This window comes from Tachyglossus aculeatus, chromosome X4 (genome assembly GCF_015852505.1).
Source record: "Tachyglossus aculeatus isolate mTacAcu1 chromosome X4, mTacAcu1.pri, whole genome shotgun sequence".
NCBI classification, from domain to species: domain Eukaryota; kingdom Metazoa; phylum Chordata; class Mammalia; order Monotremata; family Tachyglossidae; genus Tachyglossus; species Tachyglossus aculeatus.
The window spans coordinates 25,933,199-25,955,518 of NC_052098.1; the positions used below are offsets into that span (position 1 = coordinate 25,933,199).

General features: G+C 44.3%; 1 protein-coding gene across 2 annotated transcripts in view; it reads right to left on the minus strand.

The window, feature by feature from the left end:
- Positions 1-11,808, minus strand: part of TTC39B (tetratricopeptide repeat domain 39B) — a 131,598-nt gene extending 119,790 nt beyond the window's left edge. For both annotated transcript variants that reach the window (XM_038769404.1, XM_038769402.1), the window contains exon 1: positions 11,715-11,808. In XM_038769404.1, the coding sequence (XP_038625332.1) occupies positions 11,715-11,756 (42 nt within the window). In that variant the 5' untranslated portion in view covers positions 11,757-11,808. The remainder of the gene's footprint in view (positions 1-11,714) is intronic.
- Positions 11,809-22,320: the final 10,512 nt, after the last annotated feature.

Genomic DNA, 22,320 nt, shown 5'->3' on the forward strand with positions numbered 1-22,320 from the left:
CCGGTTCCACCACTTGTATGTTGTGTGACCTTGGGCAATTACTTAACTTCTCTGTGCCTCAGTTCCCTCATTTGTAAAATTGGGATTAAGACTGTGAGCCCCATGTGGGGCAACCTGATTACCTTATATCTATCCCAGTGCTTAGAACAGTGCTTGGCACATACAGCACTTAACAAATACCATTATTATTATTATTATAAGTGATGTTTAGAAAAATGATCCAGGCAGCAGAATGAAAATATAGACTGGAGAGCAGAGAGTAGATAAAGTAGTTACGCCAAGATGGAATAGGGGTCTGTACCAGGGTATTGCCCAATTGAATGGAAAGGCAGATCTAGGAACTGTTGTAAAGGGAACACATGACAGAATTTAGCAATAGATTTAACATGAAAGTTGAGAGGGAGAAATCAAGGATTATGCCAAGACTGCAGGTAAAGGGACTATGGTGATATGGTCACACAATTTTATCTCAGTCTTCCAAAATATTAGCAATGCCTTCTGTTGGTATATTACTTATAAACTTGATAAATAAGACCTCAATTCCTTCATCCAGGCCACTGCACTTGGATCTCCCCCTCTAGACTCTAAGCTCCTTGTGGGCACGGAATGTGTCTACAAACTCATATTGTACTCTCCCAATCGCTTAGTACAGTGCTCTGCACACATTAAGTACTCAAATACCACTGATGATTGATAATGATAGTTCATTGATTCATGCCATCCAGGATTTTTCTCCATGTTTTGACAATAGAAGAACAGCACCAGTAGCTTAATTACCATCACCTCTCTCCACCACATGCAGTTAAGCAACAGTAGACACTAGTTTGTTTTACCCAAAATAAGGCTCAGATCCAATTATTATTGAGTACTTCTAGGCAGTGGCCACCCCTGACAGCACTGTATACTCAGAGTAAGAAAAAAATTATGTAGCACTACATGTAAAAAATGCCACTATAAAGCATATTTACCTAGAGAAACCCATATTCTTCAGGTCATAGCAAGCCTTGAAACTGGAATGGACTGGGTTTTAGAAAGAAGAATGATTTAAATACAGCCCTAACAATCTCTCCCACAAGAAGCTGATTGGAACGAACATGTCATTTTGAGATTTACTGGGTGGAACATCTTTATACAACAGATTGGATTTGTGCCATTTTCCCTCCAAAATGATCAGGGTATTTGAAATTTCCACATTCATCAGTTTAAGAATTTACAATTCCTCTCAGCCTATGGGGACCGAGTATTATCTCCATAAAAATTTAGAATCGAGAAGTGACTCCTATATGCTGCCCCCTCAAACCCCACCCCATGACCAAATGAACCCTTTGCACCAGCCACACTGCCTCCCCAGAAACTGGCACCAACTCCCTTTCTGCACCCTCAAGGAAACCTCATTCTGTCCTGCTTTCCACCCCCTACCCCGGCAGGAATGAGGGCAGGGAATGGGTCTGTTTATTGTTGTATTGTACTCTCCCATGTGCTTAGGACAGTGCTCAACACACAGTAAGCACTCAAATGCAATTGAAGGAATGGAGAATAGCAACTGTAGCATGAGGTTTCAAAAGCCTCAGGAAGGCAAGTGGCTACAGGTGTGCTGTGTATTCCGAATCACAAGGAGCTTGAAGTTCTGCTCTTCCGGTCATTTTCATTTTGTATATCTGTTCTTGTCTTACTTTGTTTTAATGGTTTACTGTTTCATTGATCCCAATGTGCCTACCTTTAGTCCTCTGCCCCAAAATATATTCATAGATTGAGCCCTCAAACGGGATCCATGTCTAATTCCCACCTGTGAACTTTCCCATTAAATGCTTAATACTACTAGATTGCCACACTTTTGCTGTTGCCTCCAAAATTAAACATAGTAACAGACTTAAACCAACTCTGAACTTACCAAAATACCAGTGTGTACATGACAATAATGTATACCCTCTACAAATTGGCACGCCTTTCTGTCCCTTGAAGGATTAAACAGAAATCTGCACAAAATATCCATTTCACAATTCAACTTCCATGCATTTAACTCCTAATTTGATGCATTGTTCTCTGCGCAATTCAACTGCTGGCATGTTAAGGAGTAAATCAAATCAATCAATAGTATTTGAGCAATTACTGTGTGCAGAGCACTGTACTGGGCACTTCAAGGAATACAAGTTGGTAGACATAATCCCAGCCCACAAGGAATTGGTAATCAATAAGTATTGAAGTTGTATTTTAATCTTACACACACTTTTCCTCAATCCAAGATTCTTTCAACTACAAAAAAAAATATACACACATTAAATTTGGAGGTGAAAAAACTGGGGCACAAAACCAACCTACTAAGATGACTGTTCAATGCAGCAAGATATTAAATGGCTTTAGACCCGACTGGCAAATTGGTCAGATATGACTACTACCTGAAAGATGTTAAGCCAAAACCTTTTGTTTTAAAGTGGTGAAAAATCAGAATCTCAGAGCTCAGAGTACCTTCCCACTGCTCTAGCCTAGTATTATGCAGATATACTGACTGCCATCTGATGCACGATGACTCCAATTTCAATAAGTGGGAAGAAATAAGTGCTTGTAGTCTGATCAAAAAATCAACACTCACTTGAGGTGAACGGCCTGACCCCTGGACTGGTTCTTTCCTCAGCTTCTCAGTAGTCATCAATAAACTGACTAGTTCAACGATCAGGCCATTCACCCCAAGTCACCCAGCTTTACCTGTAGTCCCATTTCCCAAGGGGGCAACTTTAATGGCTTGTCTGCCACCCGAGAGAAAGGAGAATCAGACCATAAGACTCATTCCCTCTCTTGCCTTTTGAAAAGTCAGTTTTAATGCCAGGTGACTTTCCCTCCCTCTCCCCCCCCCCTCCCCAAAAGTAGGGGCCTATAAGGAATGAACCTCAAAATATAGGACAAAGAGCCAAAGCAAGCATACATGATTGCAAGACAGAGCCGGTGTGACAACAGCCTGCATAAAGAGGCCCATGAGCAACCAATATATACAGAAGTATTCATCCGGCTGTCATCTATGCACAAAGCAGAAGTGACAGGTAAACAGTGAGAATAACAATCAGCCAGGCTGTTCAATGCCCAGCTTTGCTGTTGCCCCTGCCACCCCTACACAGACTGTTCACTAGAGGTTGCCAGCATGGCTGCTTTTCTCACAGCCAGAGTAGAAAGCCACGGGGAAGCCAGCTGCAGCAACCACAGAAGGCACGATGGTGGAGGGATCAGCCGTGGGGAAGGAGTAGTTTGGCAGACTCTCACTCTCCACCCACCTGCTGCTGTTCACCAGTAAGAATAAATCCACCAGATCGTAAGCTTCTTGAGACCCAGAATCGTGTCTATTCTATTGTACCCAAGTGCTTGGCACACAGTAAGCCCTCAATAAATAACTGTGATATTTAATCACTTATAGCTACCCCAGTGAGTGACACAAAAATACCCAGATCTCCTGACTCCCAAGCCTGTGCTCTTTCCTCCCATTAGTCCATATTACTTCTCAGAGTTTCCCCTACCACAAGCAAAACCTCAGGGGATTCTGCCTGCTGTTTTCTGTATGGCAAGACATAGGGCTGAAATCTGGACCTGTTTTGTTTAATGTCTGGAGAGATTTGTCCTATAGACCAATGAGTTTTGCAGTTACCAGTTTGAAGCATAAGCTTTCCATCTTGCCTCATTTTTACTATTTGTGTAATTACACTGATCTGCAGTGGCTGCAAAGTAGATGGACTGAGAAGTACTTTTAATGTTTACAAGTATAGGAGTATAAGCAATACATAAAGGAGGGCAAATAAGGGAAGGCCTCCTGGAGGACATGTGATTATAGTAGGGCTTTGAAGGTGGAGAGAGTGGTGGTCTGTCAGATATGAAGTGGGAGGGAGTTCAAGTCAGAGGGAGGGTGAGGGGTCAGCGGCAGACAGACAAGATCAAGGTATGTGGAAAGATTGGCATTAGAAAAATAAAACTTGTGGGCTGGGTTGTAGTAGGAGATCATAAGATAAAGTGGGGTGAGGGAGCTTGGCACATAGTAAGCACTTAAATGCCATCATTATTGTTATTATTAAAGAGCTGACTGAGTGCCTTAAAGCCAGTGGTAAGGAGCTTCTGTTTGTTGCAGAAGTGGATGGCCATCCATTGGATGTTTAAGGAGTGGAGAGACATGGACTGAATTTTTTTTCAGAAAAAAATTATCTAGGCAGCAGAATGAAGTATAGACTGGAGAGGGGAGATCAGTGAGGAAGCTGATACAGTAGTATAGACAGGATATGAGAAAGTGCTTGGATTAATATGGTAGCAGTTTGGATTTTCATTCATTCATTCAGTATAGACAGGATATGAGAAAGTGCTTGGATAAATATGGTAGCAGTTTGGATTTTCATTCATTCATTCAGTATAGACAGGATATGAGAAAGTGCTTGGATAAATATGGTAGCAATTTGGATTTTCATTCATTCAATCGTATTTATTGAGCGCTTACTGTGTGCAGAGCACTGTACTAAGCGCTTGGAAAGTACAAGTTGGCAACATATAGAGATGATCCCTACCCAACAGTGGGCTCACAGTCTAGAAGGGGGAGACAGAGAACAAAACATATTAAAATAAAATAAATAGAATATGTACAAATAAAATAGAGTAATAAATACGTACAAACATATATACATATATACAGGTGCTGTGGGGAGGGGAAGGAGGAAAGGTGGGAGGGAGGGGGAGGAGGGGGAGAGGAAGGAGGGGGCTCAGTCTGGGAAGGCCTCCTGGAGGAGGTGAGCTCTCAGTAGGGCCTTGAAGGGAGGAAGAGAGCTAGCTTGGTGGATTTTGGGAGGGAGGGCATTCCAGGCCAGGGGGATCACACGGGCCGGGGGTCGACAGCGGGACAGGCGAGAACGAAGCACGGTGAGATTAGCAGCAGAGGAGCGGAGGGTGCGAGCTGGGCTGTAGAAGGAGAGAAGGGAGGTGAGGTAGGAGGGGGCGAGGTGATGGAGAGCCTTGAAGCTGAGGAGTTTTTAGAAATGTTTTGAAGGTAGAAGGAACAGGAATTGGTGACTGATTGTACGTGCTTAAATGCCATCATTATTATTATTATTATTACTAAAGAGCTGATTGAGTGCCTTAAAGCCAATGGTAAGGAGTTTGTTGCAGAAGTGGATGGGCAACCATTGGACATTTAAGGAGTGGAGAGACATGGACTGAGTTTTTTTTCTTAGAAAAAAATTATCCAGGCAGCAGAATGAAGTACAGACTGGAGAGGGGAGATCAGTGAGGAAGCTGATACAGTAGTATAGACAGGATATGACAAAGTGCTTGGATAAATACAGTAGCAGTTTAGATGAAGAGGAAAGGGTGGATTCTAGAGATGTTGTGATGGTAGAAGGAACAGGAATTGGTGACTGTACGTGCAGGTTGACTAAGAGAGCTGTAACACCAAGGGAGAACGATGGCGTTGTCTCAAGCCATAGGAAAGTCAGGGGAGTACACTCCTTGGTTAGGAAGATGAGGAGTTATGTTTTGGACATGTTAAGTTTGAGGTGTTGACAGGACATTCCAGTAGAGGTGTCCTGAAGATAGGAGGATATGTGAGACTGTAGGGGAGTAAAACGTTAGGGGCTGGAGAGGTAGATTTGGGAATTTATCCACATATAGACGGCAGTTGTTGCAAAAGGAGTGAATGAGTCTTCCAAGGGAGTGGGTGTAGACGGATAATAGAAAGGGACCCAGAAATGAGCCATGAGGGACTGCCACAGTTGAGGGATGCAAGGCAGTGGAGGAGCAGAAGAGATGCTGAGAAGGAGCAACTGGAGAAGAGGTAAATCAGAGAAGACAATGTCATTGAAACCATGGTTAGACAGTGTTTCCAGGAGAAAGGGTTGGTCCACAGTACCCAAAGTAACTGAGGGGTCGAGGAGGATTAGGATAGAATAGGGGCCACTGGATTTGGCAAGAAAGAGATCACTGGTGACTTTAGAAAGGGTAGTATCCATGGAAAGGAGGCAGAAGAAGCCAGATTGCAGGGGGTCAAGGACACAGTTGGACGAAATAAAGTGGAGTCTATGAGTGTAGACAGCTAACTCAAGGAGTTTGGAAAGGAATGGTAGGAGTGAAGTGGAGCAATAACTGGAGAGTGCAGTGAGGTCTAGGGAGGGGGGTTTTTTTGGAATATGAGATACATGGGCATGTTTTGAAATCAGTAGGAGGAAGCCACCGAAGTGAAAAGTTGAAGATGGCAGTCAGGGAGGGAAGAAGTTAGGGAGCAAGGGTTTTAATAAGGTGCGAAGGGCTGGGGGAGATTTTACGAGGCAGGCAATCTCAAGATATTATGAGAGTAGAAGAGGGGAAACTACAGAGGTTCAGGGGAGATTTTAGGGAGAGCTGATGGTTTCAATTTTATTGATGAAACAGGTGGCAAGGTCCTTGGAGAAAGAGATGGAGAACAGAGGTACAAGGATTTAAGGAAATTAAAAATCTGAGAAATTGGGGGGGCGGTACAGAGTTTTTCCCCTATGATCCTTGGAGAGTGGGAGAAATTGAGGCCCTCTCAGGAGACACAAGTTTCAATGATTGGGTCAGGAACAGGTCACGGGTGAAGGAAGTTTTCCTATAATGGAGGAGTTTACGGCTCTGTGCTCCCCTCAATCACCCTACCTGGATTTAGAAGATAATTATGAGATCACTAAGAGGATGCAGGTAGAAGAGGGGGAAAAAAAGCATTTAAAGGTGTTTTTTTTTTAAACAAAAAAAGGCACACAAAATGCAGTCTGTTGATCAGAGTCCCAGGGTAGGCTTGGAGGTGGGATTAAATGGTATGTGGGTCCAAAACATTGTTTTTTGTCTGCACAGTGAAATTTCAATATAAGTTAGATTGGGGTCAAAATATAGTGTGATGAAGCCACAATCAATGGGTTGACAGTCAGAAGCTAGGAATTCTAATACCACAAATACACCTTACTGTTTAACTATAACAAGAAGGTGCCTGTAAAGAATACAGGCAGATGAATAACCCAAGCCCCCAGGGCTGCAGGATCTGCCTGGTGATTAATAGGTAATGTCAACTGCAAGTTGGAACCGGTCACTGTTGGTCAATTTTCCCTCACTTTGCTTGCCTGTGACTTACGTGAACAAAGAGCTATAGTTTGGCCAGTGGCCAGCTACTGAGTGCCCACCCTTACAATTGGACAAGTGTCACCAGGGAATGCATACTGTCAGTTCTTGATTACTCAGCTTGTACAATTTTCATGCCTCTTGCTCTGCCTACTTCTGGCTAGCTCACTGTTCATTAGCACTTCCTCCCCAAAAGGGGTAAAAGGAAAGAAAGCAAAAAAACTCAACAATTAATTCTGCTCATTGAAGGTCTGATGAAAAGGTTTGGAAGGAAAAAATAAGAGTATTGACTACAAAGAAGCTTTTGGCTTGATATGGATTAGGAAGCAATGCCATAATCCATCAAGTTTACTGAGCACAGAGCACTTGGGAGAGTATAACACAACAGAGTTGGTAGACATCCCCTGTGTACAAACAGCTTACTCTAGAGGGCTGACTGTGTATATTTGTACATATTTACTATTTTATTAATGATGCGCATATATCTATAATTTTATTTATCCATTTCGGTGGTATTGACACCTGTCTACTTGTTTTGTTGTCTGTCTCCCCCCTCTAGCCTGTGAGCCCATTGTTGGGTAGGGACTGTCTATCTGTTGCCAAATTGTACTTTCCAAGCACTTAGTACAGTGCTCTGCATACAGGAAGCGCTCAATAAATACGATTGAACGAATGAATGAATGGCCATCTTGATAACAAGGAAGATTGGAGAAAAAGGGAGAAGTTTCCCCAAGATTGTGCCCTGACACCAATAACTAGCACACAGTATAAGGAAGTTGGTAATACGGTATACACTTACTTGAATAGCAATGGAGGTTTCCTGCTGTTTTGGCCTTTCCTATGGTTTAAAAATGAATTTAAATTGGGAAATGTTGCTATCTAGATGGTCCAACTCCAAAGTGACCTGACTGGCTCAGAGAATGCTCCAGGTATCCATCAATGATATTTACTGAGCACTTACAATAAGAGAGCTAGTAAACATGATCCCTGCCCTCAAGAAGCTTACAGTCTAGTGGGGAGATAAATGATTAAGTTACAGATAGGGAAAGCAAAAAACTCCTCACTCTCGGCTTCAAGGCTGTCCATTACCTCACCCCCTCCTATCTCACCTCCCTTCTCTCCTTCTACAGCCCAGCCCACACCCTCCACTCCTCTGCCACTAACCTCCTCACTGTGCCTCGTTCTCGCCTGTCCCACCATCGACCCCCTGCCCACATCCTTCCCCTGGCCTGGAACGCCCTCCCTCCGCACATCCGCCAAGCTAGCTCTCTTCCTCCCTTCAAAGCCCTACTGAGAGCTCACCTCCTACAGGAGGCCTTCCCAGACTGAGCCCCCTTTTTCCTTTCTTCCTCCCCCCACCCTATCTCCTTCCCCTCCCCACAGCACTTGTATATATTTGTACAGATATTACTCTATTTTACTTGTACATATTTACTATTCTATTTATTTTGTTAATGATGTGCATATAGCTATAATTCTATTTGTTCTGACGATTTTGACCCCTGTCTACATGTTTTGTTGTCTGTCTCCCCCTTCTAGACTGTGAGCCCATTGCTGGGTAGGGACCGTCTCTATATGTTGCCGACTTGTACTTCCCAAGCGCTTAGTACAGTGCTCTGCACACAGTAAGCGCTCAATACGATTGAATGAATGAATGCTCTGCACAGCATAAGTGCTCAATAAATGATTGATTGAGTGGGATCTGAATGCAGGAGCATAGAATGGGGGGAGGAAAGTACAGAACCAGCATGGCAGAGGGGAAAGGACACTGACTTAGGAGTCAGAGGACCTGCGTTCTTATCCCAGCTCGCCACTTGCCTCCTGTGTGACCTTAGACAAGTCAATTAACTTCTCTGTGCCTCAGTTACCTCATCTGTAAAATGGGGATTAAGACTGTGAGCCTTATGTGGGACGGGGACTGTGTCTAACATGATTATCCTGTCAACACCAGTGCTTAAAATGGTGCCTGGCACATAGTAAGCATTTAATAAATTCCACAATTATTTTTTCCCCAATATGTCAAGCAGTTTATTAATACTAGGAAAGAGAAGGAGAAAGAACTAAGAAGAAGGGGAAGATTGGGACAGCAAGAACTTCATGGAACTGAGGATAAGGATAGCCATCTGCCTGAGACAAATTGAGCTGTGAGAACAGGCTTGGTTACCTGGACTGGGTGGACTTGATTCTCTTCCCTGATGGGAGAAACAAAAGTGATGCAGCTTTTTTCACCACCTCAATGGTCAATCCCACTGGCAAGCCAGAATTCCTTGTGCATTTACCAAAAGGAGTCAGAGGAGGTGGAAAATTGGTCAGCCAGTAGCAGCAGTTGCACTCCACTGTAGTTTCCCTTCATTTACCAGCAGCAAAGCAGCACTTAACACATAGTTAAGTGCCAAATAAATGCCATTATGTTCAAAAAAAAAAAAATCTATCCCAGGGCTTAGCATCAAGTGTTAAATACCAAAATGATTAATGAAGTTACAGCCACCACTCTCTCCACTGACTGATCAACCTCACACCTCTGCAGACTTCCTACCATCGCCTTGCCTGAAATTCCTACCAACCAGCAAGGATGAGCGTGGCAGGTTTAGAACTGTTGCCCTTTCACTTAGCTCCTGTTTCTGCTGCTGCTTCACTCCACGGGAGAATGACTGCATTGGAAAGTGTGTACGTGGGTCCCTCTGAACGGGTGTGTCTGTTCCTCTCTCATATCCGTGTTCAACGCACAGTTCTTTCTGCTGTCAGCAATAAACATGTGCTACTAATCACCAAATACTCCGGTTCAAAAGGTTTGTGGTTGTGTTTGGCCTTCGGGCACCACAGGAAACCATGCAATTAAGTATCCTCCGAGAGGTTGCAGGAGGTAGCTATCAGAACCAACACCACCTCCCTACCTTTTCCCTTTCCTTCTGCCTGCTATTTAAAAGGTAAACTAAATGAAAGCTTCGAATACTTGAGTTTAAACACAATCCCGTGAGACAAATTCAGAGCCGAGGAATGTTTAGAGTGCCATTGACCTGAGTCGCCTTACTCAAGTACCGCACCACTGAAACTGAACTTTGGTGCGGGCAGAAGCCTGTAAAAACCAAGTCAGGAGACAAAGCAGAGGCAGCCCATCAAATCTGGCTCATACCACAACTTTTTTTTTTTAATGGTATTTGTTATGCGCTTACTAGAACAGTGCTTTGCACATAGTAAGCGCTTAACAAATACCATCATTTATTTTATTTTTACGTAGCAGACATTGTACTAAACGCTGGGGTAAGATCGAAGATAATCAGATCTGACAGTTCATGTCCCACATGAGGCTCACAGACTGAATCCCCCATTTGCCAGATCAGATAACTTTTCCATCAGCAAGGTTCCTACAAGGAAGCAAATAAAAGTCAACAGCTCTAAAAGTGTTTAACAAGAGGAAGTGATCATAAAACGGTAGCTCTCTCCTCCTCCCTCAACGCCCTCCGAGAAGAGGAGCAGAGTCAGGAAGAGGCTTTCTTCTGCGACCATGACCCTGGTGGATGTCCCCGGGGTAAAGGTTGCAGAAACTGCTTGGATCCCGGGAGTTTGTCTTCTCTGCCACAGGGAATGGGACCTTTGGGAATAGCTCATTCCTGGGAGCCCCACACCTCCTCCCTGTAGCTACTCCCATTTGTTTCCTTTGCCCCACCACCACCACCTGTTACCGAGCCGTGCCCAGGCCGGCTCCCCGCCCCCGACAGCCAGTGGACACCTTGTGTCATCATCATCATCATCATCATCAATCGTATTTATTGAGCGCTTACTATGTGCAGAGCACTGTACTAAGCGCTTGGGAAGTACAAATTGGCAACATATAGAGACAGTCTCCCCTTGCACCTCTGAAATTGCTCATTTTACTCTCAGGTTACCCCTAAGACTTCTGACCCTTAACAATAATAATAATGTTGGTATTTGTTAAGCGCTTACTCTGTGCAAAGCACTGTTCTAAGCGCTGGGGGGACACAAGGAGATGAGGTTGTCCCATGGGGGGGCTCACAGTCTTAATCCACGTTTTACAGATGAAGGAACTGAGGCCCAGAGAATAATAACAATAATAATGTTGGCATTTGTTAAGCGCTTACTATGTGCTAAGCGCTGGGGGGGGAAACACAAGGAGATGAGGTTGTCCCATGGGGGGGCTCACAGTCTTAATCCACGTTTTACAGATGAAGGAACTGAGGCCCAGAGAATAATAACAATAATAATGTTATTTGTTAAGCGCTTACTATGTGCTAAGCGCTGGGGGGGGAACACAAGGAGATGAGGTTGTCCCATGGGGGGGCTCACAGTCTTAATCCACGTTTTACAGATGAAGGAACTGAGGCCCGGAGAAGCGAAGTGACTTGCCCGGGGGTCACACAGCAGCCACGTGGGGGAGGCCGGATTCGAACCCACGCCCTCCGCCACCCAAGCCCGCGCTTTCCCCACCGAGCCACGCTGGCCTTCGGTCCCCCGACCGCAGCATCCTCACACGTGGGTCCCTCTGCCCCAGTCCCGCGTCCTCCCCCCGGCCCTGCCGGTCCCCGCTCGGCCTGGGGCCGCCCGCTGCCCCTTCTTTCCCCCCAGCGGGGTATTTCGGCCTCTCGTCCCCCGTCCCCGCCGCCCGTCTCTACCTCGTCCGCTTGGTGCTCCGCTCCGTTGCCCACCAACGCCATGTTCCCGCCGCCCTAAAGCCCGTGCAGGCTACAGCGGCCGCAGCGTCTCCGGCTAGAGAAGAAGGGGAAGGGGGCGGCCCCCTTCCCCGCAGACCCCGCCCGATCCGGCTTCCTCGGCGGCCAGCGGAGCCCTTTGAGCCCCACGCAAACCCCGCCCTCTGATGGAGTTTTCTCTCTCTCCTCCTCTGTTACTCCTTCCCTCCGACCCACCTTCCTCGTTTCCAACTCGTTGAAGCGACGTGGATCAGTGGCAAGAGCACGGGCTTCGGAGTCAGAGGGCATGGCTCCGCCTAGCTGCCAGCTGTGTGACCGTGGACAAGTCACTTCACTTCTCTGTGCCTCAGTTACCTCATCTGTAAAATGGGGATTAAGACTGGGAGCCCCCCCCCCGTGGGACAACCTGATCACCTTGTAACCTCCCCATTGCTTAGAACAGTGTATATTATATAAATGGAATGCCCTCCCTCTGCCCATCCGCCAAGCTAGCTCTCTTCCTCCCTTCAAGGCCCTGCTGAGAGCTCACCTCCTCCAGGAGGCCTTCCCACACTGAGCCCCTTCCTTCCTCTCCCCCTCGTCCCCCTCTCCATCCCCCCATCTTACCTCCCTCCCTTCCCCACAGCACCTGTATATATGTATATGTTTGTACATAATTTTTTACTCTATTTATTTATTTAATTTATTTGTACATATCTATTCTATTTATTTTATTTTGTTAGTATGTTTGGTTTTGTTCTCTGTCTCCCCCTTTTAGACTGTGAGCCCACTGTTGGGTAGGGACTGTTGCCAACTGTTGTCTCTATATGTTGCCAATTTGTACTTCCCAAGCGCTTAGTACAGTGCTCTGCACATAGTAAGCGCTCAATAAATACGATTGATGATGACGATTGATGATATTATATAATATATATTATATATATATTATATATATAATATATAATATAATATATTATATGTATTATAATATATAATATAATATATAATATATTATATGTATTATAATATAATATAATATAATTCTATAATATATTATATATTATAATACATATATTATATCATATATGTATTATAATATAATATAATATATAATATAATATATAATATTTATATGATATATTATATATTAAGCGCACATAGTAAGCGCTTAATAAATGCTATCATTCTCATTATTATTATTATTATTATTATTATTATTATTATTTCCCTACCCCGCCACCCCACCCTCCGGGTCCCTACTCCTCAAGCCCCTCCTCCTTCTGGATGCCCTGCTCTACCAGGCTCCTCCTCTTTGTCTCTGCCTTCAAGCGGCAGTCCTCTCACCACCTTGCTCTCTCCTTTAATTACTTCTTGCAAATTTTCTGCTCGCCCTTGGGTGCAAGCCCTTCAGCCGTTCGCCTAATTACATGCCAGACTGTGAGCCCACTGTTGGGTAGGGACTGTCTCTATATGTTGCCAACTTGTACTTCCCAAGCGCTTAGTACAGTGCTCTGCACACAGTAAGCGCTCAATAAATACGATCGATGATCTCTGTTCAGCGACTCAACTTCCCTTACTTCAGTCCAACCTCTAAAACACTCAGACGTTTGAAGTTTGGGAGAATTCCTCTATCCCGGCTGATGATTCATCTGGGTGGGAGGAAACCTTACTCTCTTGAAAAGAGGAGTAAAGTACTACTGTAAAGATTAGACTAATCTACCAACTGTATTGTGTTGCGCTCAGTATAATGTTTCGCACATGGTAAGCGTTCAGTGAATACCACTGTTTGATTACACTTGGGCAAAAAATCCCACAAGTAGGGGAATCATCTTAAGGGAAAGGCTTAGTGCAGTGCCTGGCACATAGTAAGCCTTAACAAATGCTATCAAGAATAAAGGAGGGGGCTTGTAAACTGGCTCCTGCTGTGTGCTGTGAAGAATTGCAACCATCAAGATATGGGGTGCAAGTGATGATTTTATTTCCTTGTTTTTATCTTCTTGGTTATGTTTGGGTTTCTTGGGCTGTTTACTAGCTGTACACATACATCACACATGTACAGAGGGACTCACTGAACCATATTTTGTTCGTGAAACCTGATCTGTTTTAAGAGATTGAACATTTCTCCCAGAACCATAAAGAGAGGAAATATTCACTGCAAAAAAACTAGTCTGATGGAAAACAAGATCATGCTCAAATAAAGAGAAGGGAAGATTTCTTTCTTCCCAACCCAATTATACACTTTATTAGTGATGCATGACTCCCATTTTCAGGTTCAGTAGATCCAAATTGAATATTAAATCCTTTGATCTGCAGCTTTCTTCTTCTCTGTCATCTTATTAGACAATCCTTCTGGTGATTTTCAGATACTAAGATCCTCTGTAGGTTCAAAAGAACTTGAAGGCCTCATTTACTTGCTCTCAAATTATTGACTTTTAGTTGTAGAGATCAGATCAGAGATCATTTATTTTATACTACTGCAGAAGAAGTTCTCCTTAGCTCTAGGTCGATGATATTTACTGAACGTTTACTGTGTGTAAAGCACTATACAATTATAACCTATCCAGATTTTTTAAAGGATGTGGAGAAACTGAAAAGGGTTCAGGGAAGAGGAACAGAAGTGAATCAATGGAGGAAAGGTTAAGGGAATAGATCGTTTAGAGAAGTCTAAAGGGTAAGTTTAATTCTAGCTGTCTTTATTTGAAGGGTGTATGTGAGAAGGATGCTGACCAATTGTTCTCCATGACCGTGGAGGGTCACACAAGAGTAAATGGAGAACTTTGTGACTCTTAGGGTAAATAAACACAGGGCTGGGCCACCAAGGAAGACTGTGGGGTCGCCATCCTAAAGGTAATAAGAAGATGCTTACCAGTCCTGGAGGCAAGGGTCTGCGGAACACATGATCTCCCATTGTCATTCATTCTATCATATTTATTGAGCGCTTACTGTGTGCAGAGCACTGTGCTAAGTGCGTGGGAAGTACAAATCGGCAACATATAGAGACAGTCCCTAACCAAGCTTAGGATGCTATGATTCTACCATCTAAGCTACCATGATAACCTTAACTAAAAGACCTAATATAAATTGCTGAACACGTACTTGAATGAAAAATGACCATTTTCTTTGTCTGCATATTGAATTATATATTGATTTCAAAACGTGTACTTAGTACATCCAAGTGAAAATGGAGTCATCTTTATAGCTTAATTTTGCCATATTTCCATGCCAACATGCTGTTACATGGTGCTCTACTAAGCAAGTTACATTACTCACGTGTTCCATTTCATAATAGCAACCAACATGGAAATCAAATACAGTATTTTCAGTTTATATTGGTTTGAGGGCTCAGCATCTCTCATAGAGATAGAAGTCTGTGTTTAAAGATGAATCCTATCATATGCATTGGAATGTGATCTTTCATAGTCTGGCATCTTGTAAATGCCTGGCATGTTTTTGTGCTACTTTCCTTTTTTTTAATAAACAGTTTATTACTCCTGATTAGGAAATGTATCTCATGCCACTCAATTGCCTTGGGTTGCAAGTGGTGTGCGTTATAAAAGATTACCTTTGGAAACAACAATGTTCCATGAAAGTTTCAAATGGTTTAAATTAAAATGAACCATTTTTCAATTGATAGTTCATAAATTTTTGATACTTGTGTTTTTCTCCTTGCTATACACCACAAAGCCAAGAGGAGGACCAGGAGTTCTTTTAGAGTACTTTCCTAAGGAAATAAGAAAAAGAAGACATTTTCCAGGGAGAGTTAGGTAAAGGCAGTTGGTTAGGTCTAAGAAATAAATATTACTCGTGGGGAAATACTCAAATCGGTTTTTACAGTTTTGGTCTTGATAACTTCGTGAAATGGCACTGTGCCAACAATTAAGCCAGAATAATTTCTACATAGGAAGTCCTATAGTTTTAAGAAATGAAATCTCCTTTACTTATGAATTCCATAGTCTTATCAATAGCTTAATTTGCATGGCCAAATCCAAAATGAATTTGCCCCTGACTCAACCCAACTACTTATCACCACCATAGAACATTTACCCTTGCACAGTTTTTCATCCCTGCCTCCCCAGAATCATCACCCTCATTCTCATCATCTTCAGTGTCAGTGGAAGAAGAACCAGCTAAGCTCCATCTGTTTGTTTTCAAGTTGCTGTTCTTAGCAAGGGAATGCAAGCACTGGGGAAGTTGCAAAAACTACCTCTAACAGCTATCACCTGGGAACACTCAGAGCTAGAGTCTTCCCCTCCGGGCCTCCGTTGCTGGCAGGTGTAGGCCTCAGTAGGTAAAATGTTTAGGGAGGTTTATTAACACCTGCAGGTCACTGCCATCAATTAGCACACTGCTGGCCACAATGCTGTTCCCACTCCAAATTGATGTCTGCATTGTTGCTGGTCATTATAGTGATTTTTCCCCAAGTGTGGTCCACAGACCACTGGTGTTTGGGAATCTTTGTGTGAGCCCTGGAAACACCACTGAAGTCAATGTTTCTGAAGACTTTTTTAAAAAAATGATATTTAAGTGCTCACTATTTGTCAAATACTGTTCTAAGCGTTGGGGTAGATACAAGTTAATCAGGCTGGGCACAGTCCCTGTTCCGCATGGAGCTTACAGTCTATATTGGGGGGAGGAGGATTGAATCCTCATTTTACAGATGAGGTAACTGAGGCATGGAAAAGTTAAGTGACTTGCCCAAGGTCACACAGCAAGCAATTGGCAGAGCCTTTCACTACCAAGAGCTACTGGCTCATGCCCTGATAATAATAATGATGGTATTTGTTAAGCGCTTACTATGTGTAAAGCACTGTTCTATCCGATGCCATTTTTGGAACAGGGCTGTGCTAAATCCAACCATAAGGTCATGATCTTCTTCACACAGTAGGTAGAAAACATATGGAATTTGTTACCACAGGAAATCATGCAGATCAAAAATAACAGTAGTCCCAAGAGGGACTCATGACTGTAAGCTCTTTGTGGGCAGAGATCACGTCGACCAAGTCTGGTGTATGGCACTTTCTGGTGTATGTTTTGTACACATTAAGTGCTCAATAAATACCATTGATTGATTGATAAGAAGTAATGCTACCAAACCAATTGGGCAGTAATGACCCCATGGGAGGTGGCTAGCAGCAGGCTTCCCTCTGGGTTAGACCACCCACACTGGGGGAGACCCAATCCATGACATCCACACTACCTAAGCAAGACAGAAAAAAGCCACACTCCGTATGAAGTCTTTAGTGCCCTTTAATCTCACACAGGCTGATACCAGCAGCAACACAAAGCTGAAAACTTCTCCCTTTTATACATCCATTCAACTCATTCAATCAATCAATCAATCAGTGATATTTTTGAGTGCTTACTCTGTACAGAGCACTGTACTAAGCACAGAATTGGTAGACATTCCCTGCCCACACGAAGTTTACAGTCTAGAGGGGGAGACAGATATTAAAATAAATTACAAGTACGTACATAAGTGCTGAGGGTTTGAGGGTGGGGTGAATATCAATTGCTTAAAATATACAGATCCACACGCACAGGTGATATACAGAAGGTAAAGGGAGTAGGGGAAATGAGGGCTTAGAAGCACATGGCTTCTGACAGTGTGACATACCTATCCCCTTTTAACCAGTGGTGTTTGAGCAGTGAGCAAGGAGCCAGCAAAGGTGCCTACTTTATTTTTGTGGACAAAAGGGGCAAGAGATTACCCCTCAAAGACACTCCAGTTCAAAGATACAGGCTTCCCACAGGCAGCTTCATCGTCAAACCACGCAAGTACAGTTCTCTATATGTATACTACCTCGGTCTGCCTGTCTCCCTCATTAGAATGTAAGACCCTCAAGGACAGAGATTGTGTCTTCCATGGTTATCATATGCTCCCAACCATACAGTGCTCTGTTTGTAGTGAAGGAGTCTCCTATCAGGAATGATGGATGAGCCTCAGTCCAGAGGAATAGATTCTAATGTTAAGGGTTCGCTCAGTGCCACTCACACCCTCTAAGTCCTGCCAGTCAGGTTTCCACTGGGCCATGGAGCTCAATGGGCGAGCAGGTGAATAGAGCTGAAGCACTTAGAGAAATACATGTGCAATCCACATTAGCCAGCTACAGGTAGAACTGGGACTAGAAAGCCAGTTCCACTGAACCAATAGCAGAGCTTCTGCACATGGTAAATATTGATAATCAGTAAACGCTGATGATGACAATAAAATCCCTAGCCATTAAGAGGAATGTCTAGGAGAGCAACCATCGTTCTGTTCCTCCAAGTACCTTGCTGCCACTGTCTGAGGTGGGGCTGGATAGATCATTGGTCTGAGTCAGAAACGGCATTTTTATGTTACATTCTTAGGAAAATAATTCTAAGGACTGCAAATAACAAACGTATACTCAGTTCATCCATAACGTGTGCTTTCACCATGCATTTTGGATAGACTCCTATGAGAGAATGAGGAACAAGAGCCAGGAGGCCCAGGTTCTAATCCCTGCTCTGCCCCTGACCTGCTGTGTTACCTTGGATAAGTCACTTAACCCCTCTGATCCTCAGTTTCCTCATCTGGAAATCAGGGATAAGATACCTCCTCTCCTCTCCTCTTGAATTTTGGGACATGCAAAGCCCCATGTGGCTTTGCAGAAATGGTTTGTGTGATCTGATTACCTATATCTACCCATAACAGATACTGTAATTATTCCTACAGCATGAGTTTTCTTTAGAACAAAGCTTTGCAAAAATATGTCTTCCATTACAGAACTGGGCAGATTATAGTTAAGAATACTAGACTAGACATAAATGAAGAAAGTTTAAAGAAAAATACATGAAGGTGGGGTGGCACAACTGAGAAGGTGGGAGATAAATCAGGGAATACCTTCCAGAGCTAGTGACCTTTTAGGAGGGTTTTGAAAGAAGAGAGGAATGTGGTTTGGTAAAACTAAGTTGGGAGGAAGTTGTTGATCTATGTCACTGTTACAGTGGAAAGAAATCTCTCGCTCCATCCCTTCTCCCCTCCTTAACTCCCATCTTCAACCGCTCACTCTCCACTGGTTCCTTCCCCTCTGCCTTCAAACATGCCCACCTCTCTCCCATCCTAAAAAAACCCTCTCTTGACCCCACCTCACCTTCTATTTATCGCCCTATCTCCCTCCTACCATTCCTTTCCAAGCTCCTTGAACGAGCCGTCTACACGCGCTGCCTCAAATTCCTCAACGCCAACTCTCTCCTCGACCCCCTCCAATCTGGCTTCCGTCCCCTACATTCCACGGAAACTGCCCTCTCAAAGGTCACCAATGACCTCCTGCTTGCCAAATCCAATGGTTCATACTCTATCCTAATCCTCCTCGACCTCTCAGCTGCCTTTGACACTGTGGACCACCCCCTTCTCCTCAACACACTATCCAACCTTGGCTTCACAGACTCCGTCCTCTCCTGGTACTCCTCTTATATCTCCGGCAGTTCATTCTCAGTCTCTTTTGCAGGCTCCTCCTCCCCCTCCCATCCCCTTACTGTAGGGGTTCCTCAAGGTTCAGTTCTTGGTCCCCTTCTGTTCTCTATCTACACTCACTCCCTTGGTGACCTCATTCGCTCCCACGGCTTCAACCATCATCTCTACGCTGATGACACCCAAATCTACATCTCTGCCCCTGCTCTCTCTCCCTCCCTCCAGGCTCGCATCTCTTCCTGCCTTCGGGACATCTCCATCTGGATGTCTGCCCGCCACCTAAAACGCAACATGTCCAAGACTGAACTCCTTGTCTTCCCTCCCAAACCCTGCCCTCTCCCTGACTTTCCCCTCTCTGTTGACGGCACTACCATCGCTCCCGTCTCACAAGCCTGCAACCTTGGTGTCATCCTCGACTCCGCTCTCTCATTCACCCCTCACATCCAAGCTGTCACCAAAACCTGCCGGTCTCAGCTCCGCAACATTGCCAAGATCCGCCCTTTCCTCTCCATGCATACCGCTACCCTGCTCGTTCAAGCTTTCATCCTATCCCGTCTGGACTACTGCATCAGCCTTCTCTCTGATCTCCCATCCTCGTGTCTCTCCCCACTTCAATCCATACTTCATGCTGCTGCCCAGATTGTCTTTGTCCAGAAACGCTCTGGGCATGTTACTCCCCTCCTCAAAAATCTCCAGTGGCTACCAATCAATCTGCGCATCAGGCAGAAACTCCTCACCCTGGGCTTCAAGGCTCTCCATCACCTCGCCCCCTCCTACCTCACCTCCCTTCTCTCCTTCTACAGCCCAGCCCGCACCCTCCGCTCCTCTGCCGCCAATCTCCTCACCGTACCTTGTTCTCGCCTGTCCCCCCATCGACCCCCGGCCCACATCATCCCCCGGGCCTGGAATGCCCTCCCTCTGCCCATCCGCCAAGCTAGCTCTCTTCCTCCCTTCAAGGCCCTACTGAGAGCTCACCTCCTCCAGAAGGCCTTCCCAGACTGAGCCCCTTCCCTCCTCTCCCCCTTGCCCCCCTCTCCATCCCCCCCATCTTACCTCCTTCCCTTCCCCACAGCACCTGTATATATGTATATATGTTTGTACATATTTATTACTCTATTTATTTATTTATTTTACTTGTACATATCTATTCTATTTATTTTATTTTGTTAGTATGTTTGGTTCTGTTCTCTGTCTCCCTCTTTTAGACTGTGAGCCCACTGTTGGGTAGGGACTGTCTCTATATGTTGCCAACTTGTACTTCCCAAGCACTTAGTACAGTGCTCTGCACACAGTAAGCGCTCAATAAATACGATTGATGATGATGATGATGATGATGATGAAGAGAATGGGATTTAAATAACAATTATGGTAGCTGTTAAGTACCTTAGTATTATGTGCAAGGCACTGTACTAAGCACTGGGATGGGTACAAGCAAAATCAGGTTGGACACGGTCCCTGTCCCATGTGGGACTCACAGTCCCAATCCCCATTTTACAGATGAAGTGACTTGCCCAAGGTCACATGGCAGACAAGTGGTGGAGCTGGGTTTAGAACCCATAAGCTTCTGACTCCCAGGCCCATGCTCTATCCACTAGGCCACGCTGCTTCTGTAAAAAGTCCACTACGCCATCTGTAAAAAGTCCATTTTACAGATGAGGAAACTGAGGCTGAAACTAAACTGAAGTTAAGTGACTTTGTCCAAGATCCCACGGCAGTCAAGTGGCAGAGCCAGGATTAGAACCCACATCCCGAGTACAGTGCTCTGCACACAGTAAGCGCTCAATAAATACGATTGATGATGATGATGATGATGATGATGATGAAGAGAATGGGATTTAAATAACAATTATGGTAGCTGTTAAGTACCTTAGTATTATGTGCAAGGCACTGTACTAAGCACTGGGATGGGTACAAGCAAAATCAGGTTGGACACGGTCCCTGTCCCATGTGGGACTCACAGTCCCAATCCCCATTTTACAGATGAAGTGACTTGCCCAAGGTCACATGGCAGACAAGTGGTGGAGCTGGGTTTAGAACCCATAAGCTTCTGACTCCCAGGCCCATGCTCTATCCACTAGGCCACGCTGCTTCTGTAAAAAGTCCACTACGCCATCTGTAAAAAGTCCATTTTACAGATGAGGAAACTGAGGCTGAAACTAAACTGAAGTTAAGTGACTTTGTCCAAGATCCCACGGCAGTCAAGTGGCGGAGCCAGGATTAGAACCCACATCCCGTGACTTCCAGGTCCATGCTCTTTCCACCAGGGCAAGCTGCTTAAACAACTCGAGAAAATATAAATTTTGAGAGTTGATTCCATAAAAACGGGACTCAACCTACCTGGAAAAAGAGCGTCAGCTATTGTTCCAACTCCGTAGAGCATTTAACAGCAGAATTAACTTCTGCAGTTATCTGCCACATTTTAACATCTTTCGGCCATAATAAGAAGAGATACCACGAGGAAAGGAAAAACAGAGGGACAGGAATACATGGCTAGAGAGAGTGCTGAATAAGTAAAGAGACCAGTTAATGGGAAGAGGAGAAAAAAAGAGTTGAGAGTCGGGGAAGAGGGATATAGTGGTCCAGGAAAAAGAGGAGAACGAGAAATCATGAATTACATAAAGTAAGGAAAAGGGACAGAGAAAGGAGGGAAAGAATCCAACCTAGATGGAAATTGGATATGTCTGCTGGCCGGAATACAAAAATCAAAAATTCCATTCTCTAATGGGCACAGGCTAACAAACATTCAAAATTCCAACAATCCCTAAAACTCTTCCCTCCTGCTCACACTTGCAGGAAGAATGAAAGGAAGAGGAAATGGTCACCACTCGAATGAAACACTAGGCTTTCCAGCTGGATAGCTCCCTTGGTGTTACTGGCTTTTTCATGAATAAGCTGTTCCTCTAAGTCAAAAATCAACCATGGAATTGTCATCATAGTCAAATGCTGGTTCATTCATTTTGTTCACCTATTAAGAGATTGCAGCCATCGTGTCATGGCCTAGACTGTTTTAGGAATTCACTGAAATAAATGTATACGTTTTACCCTTGGCAGAGCTCAGTGTCTTGCATATAGTACTACTTCATGCAATTTCCTGTTCAGTTTAAGATTTGGAAATTACACTGCATCTCACCTGCACGGCATGCATCTAGAGGGAGGATT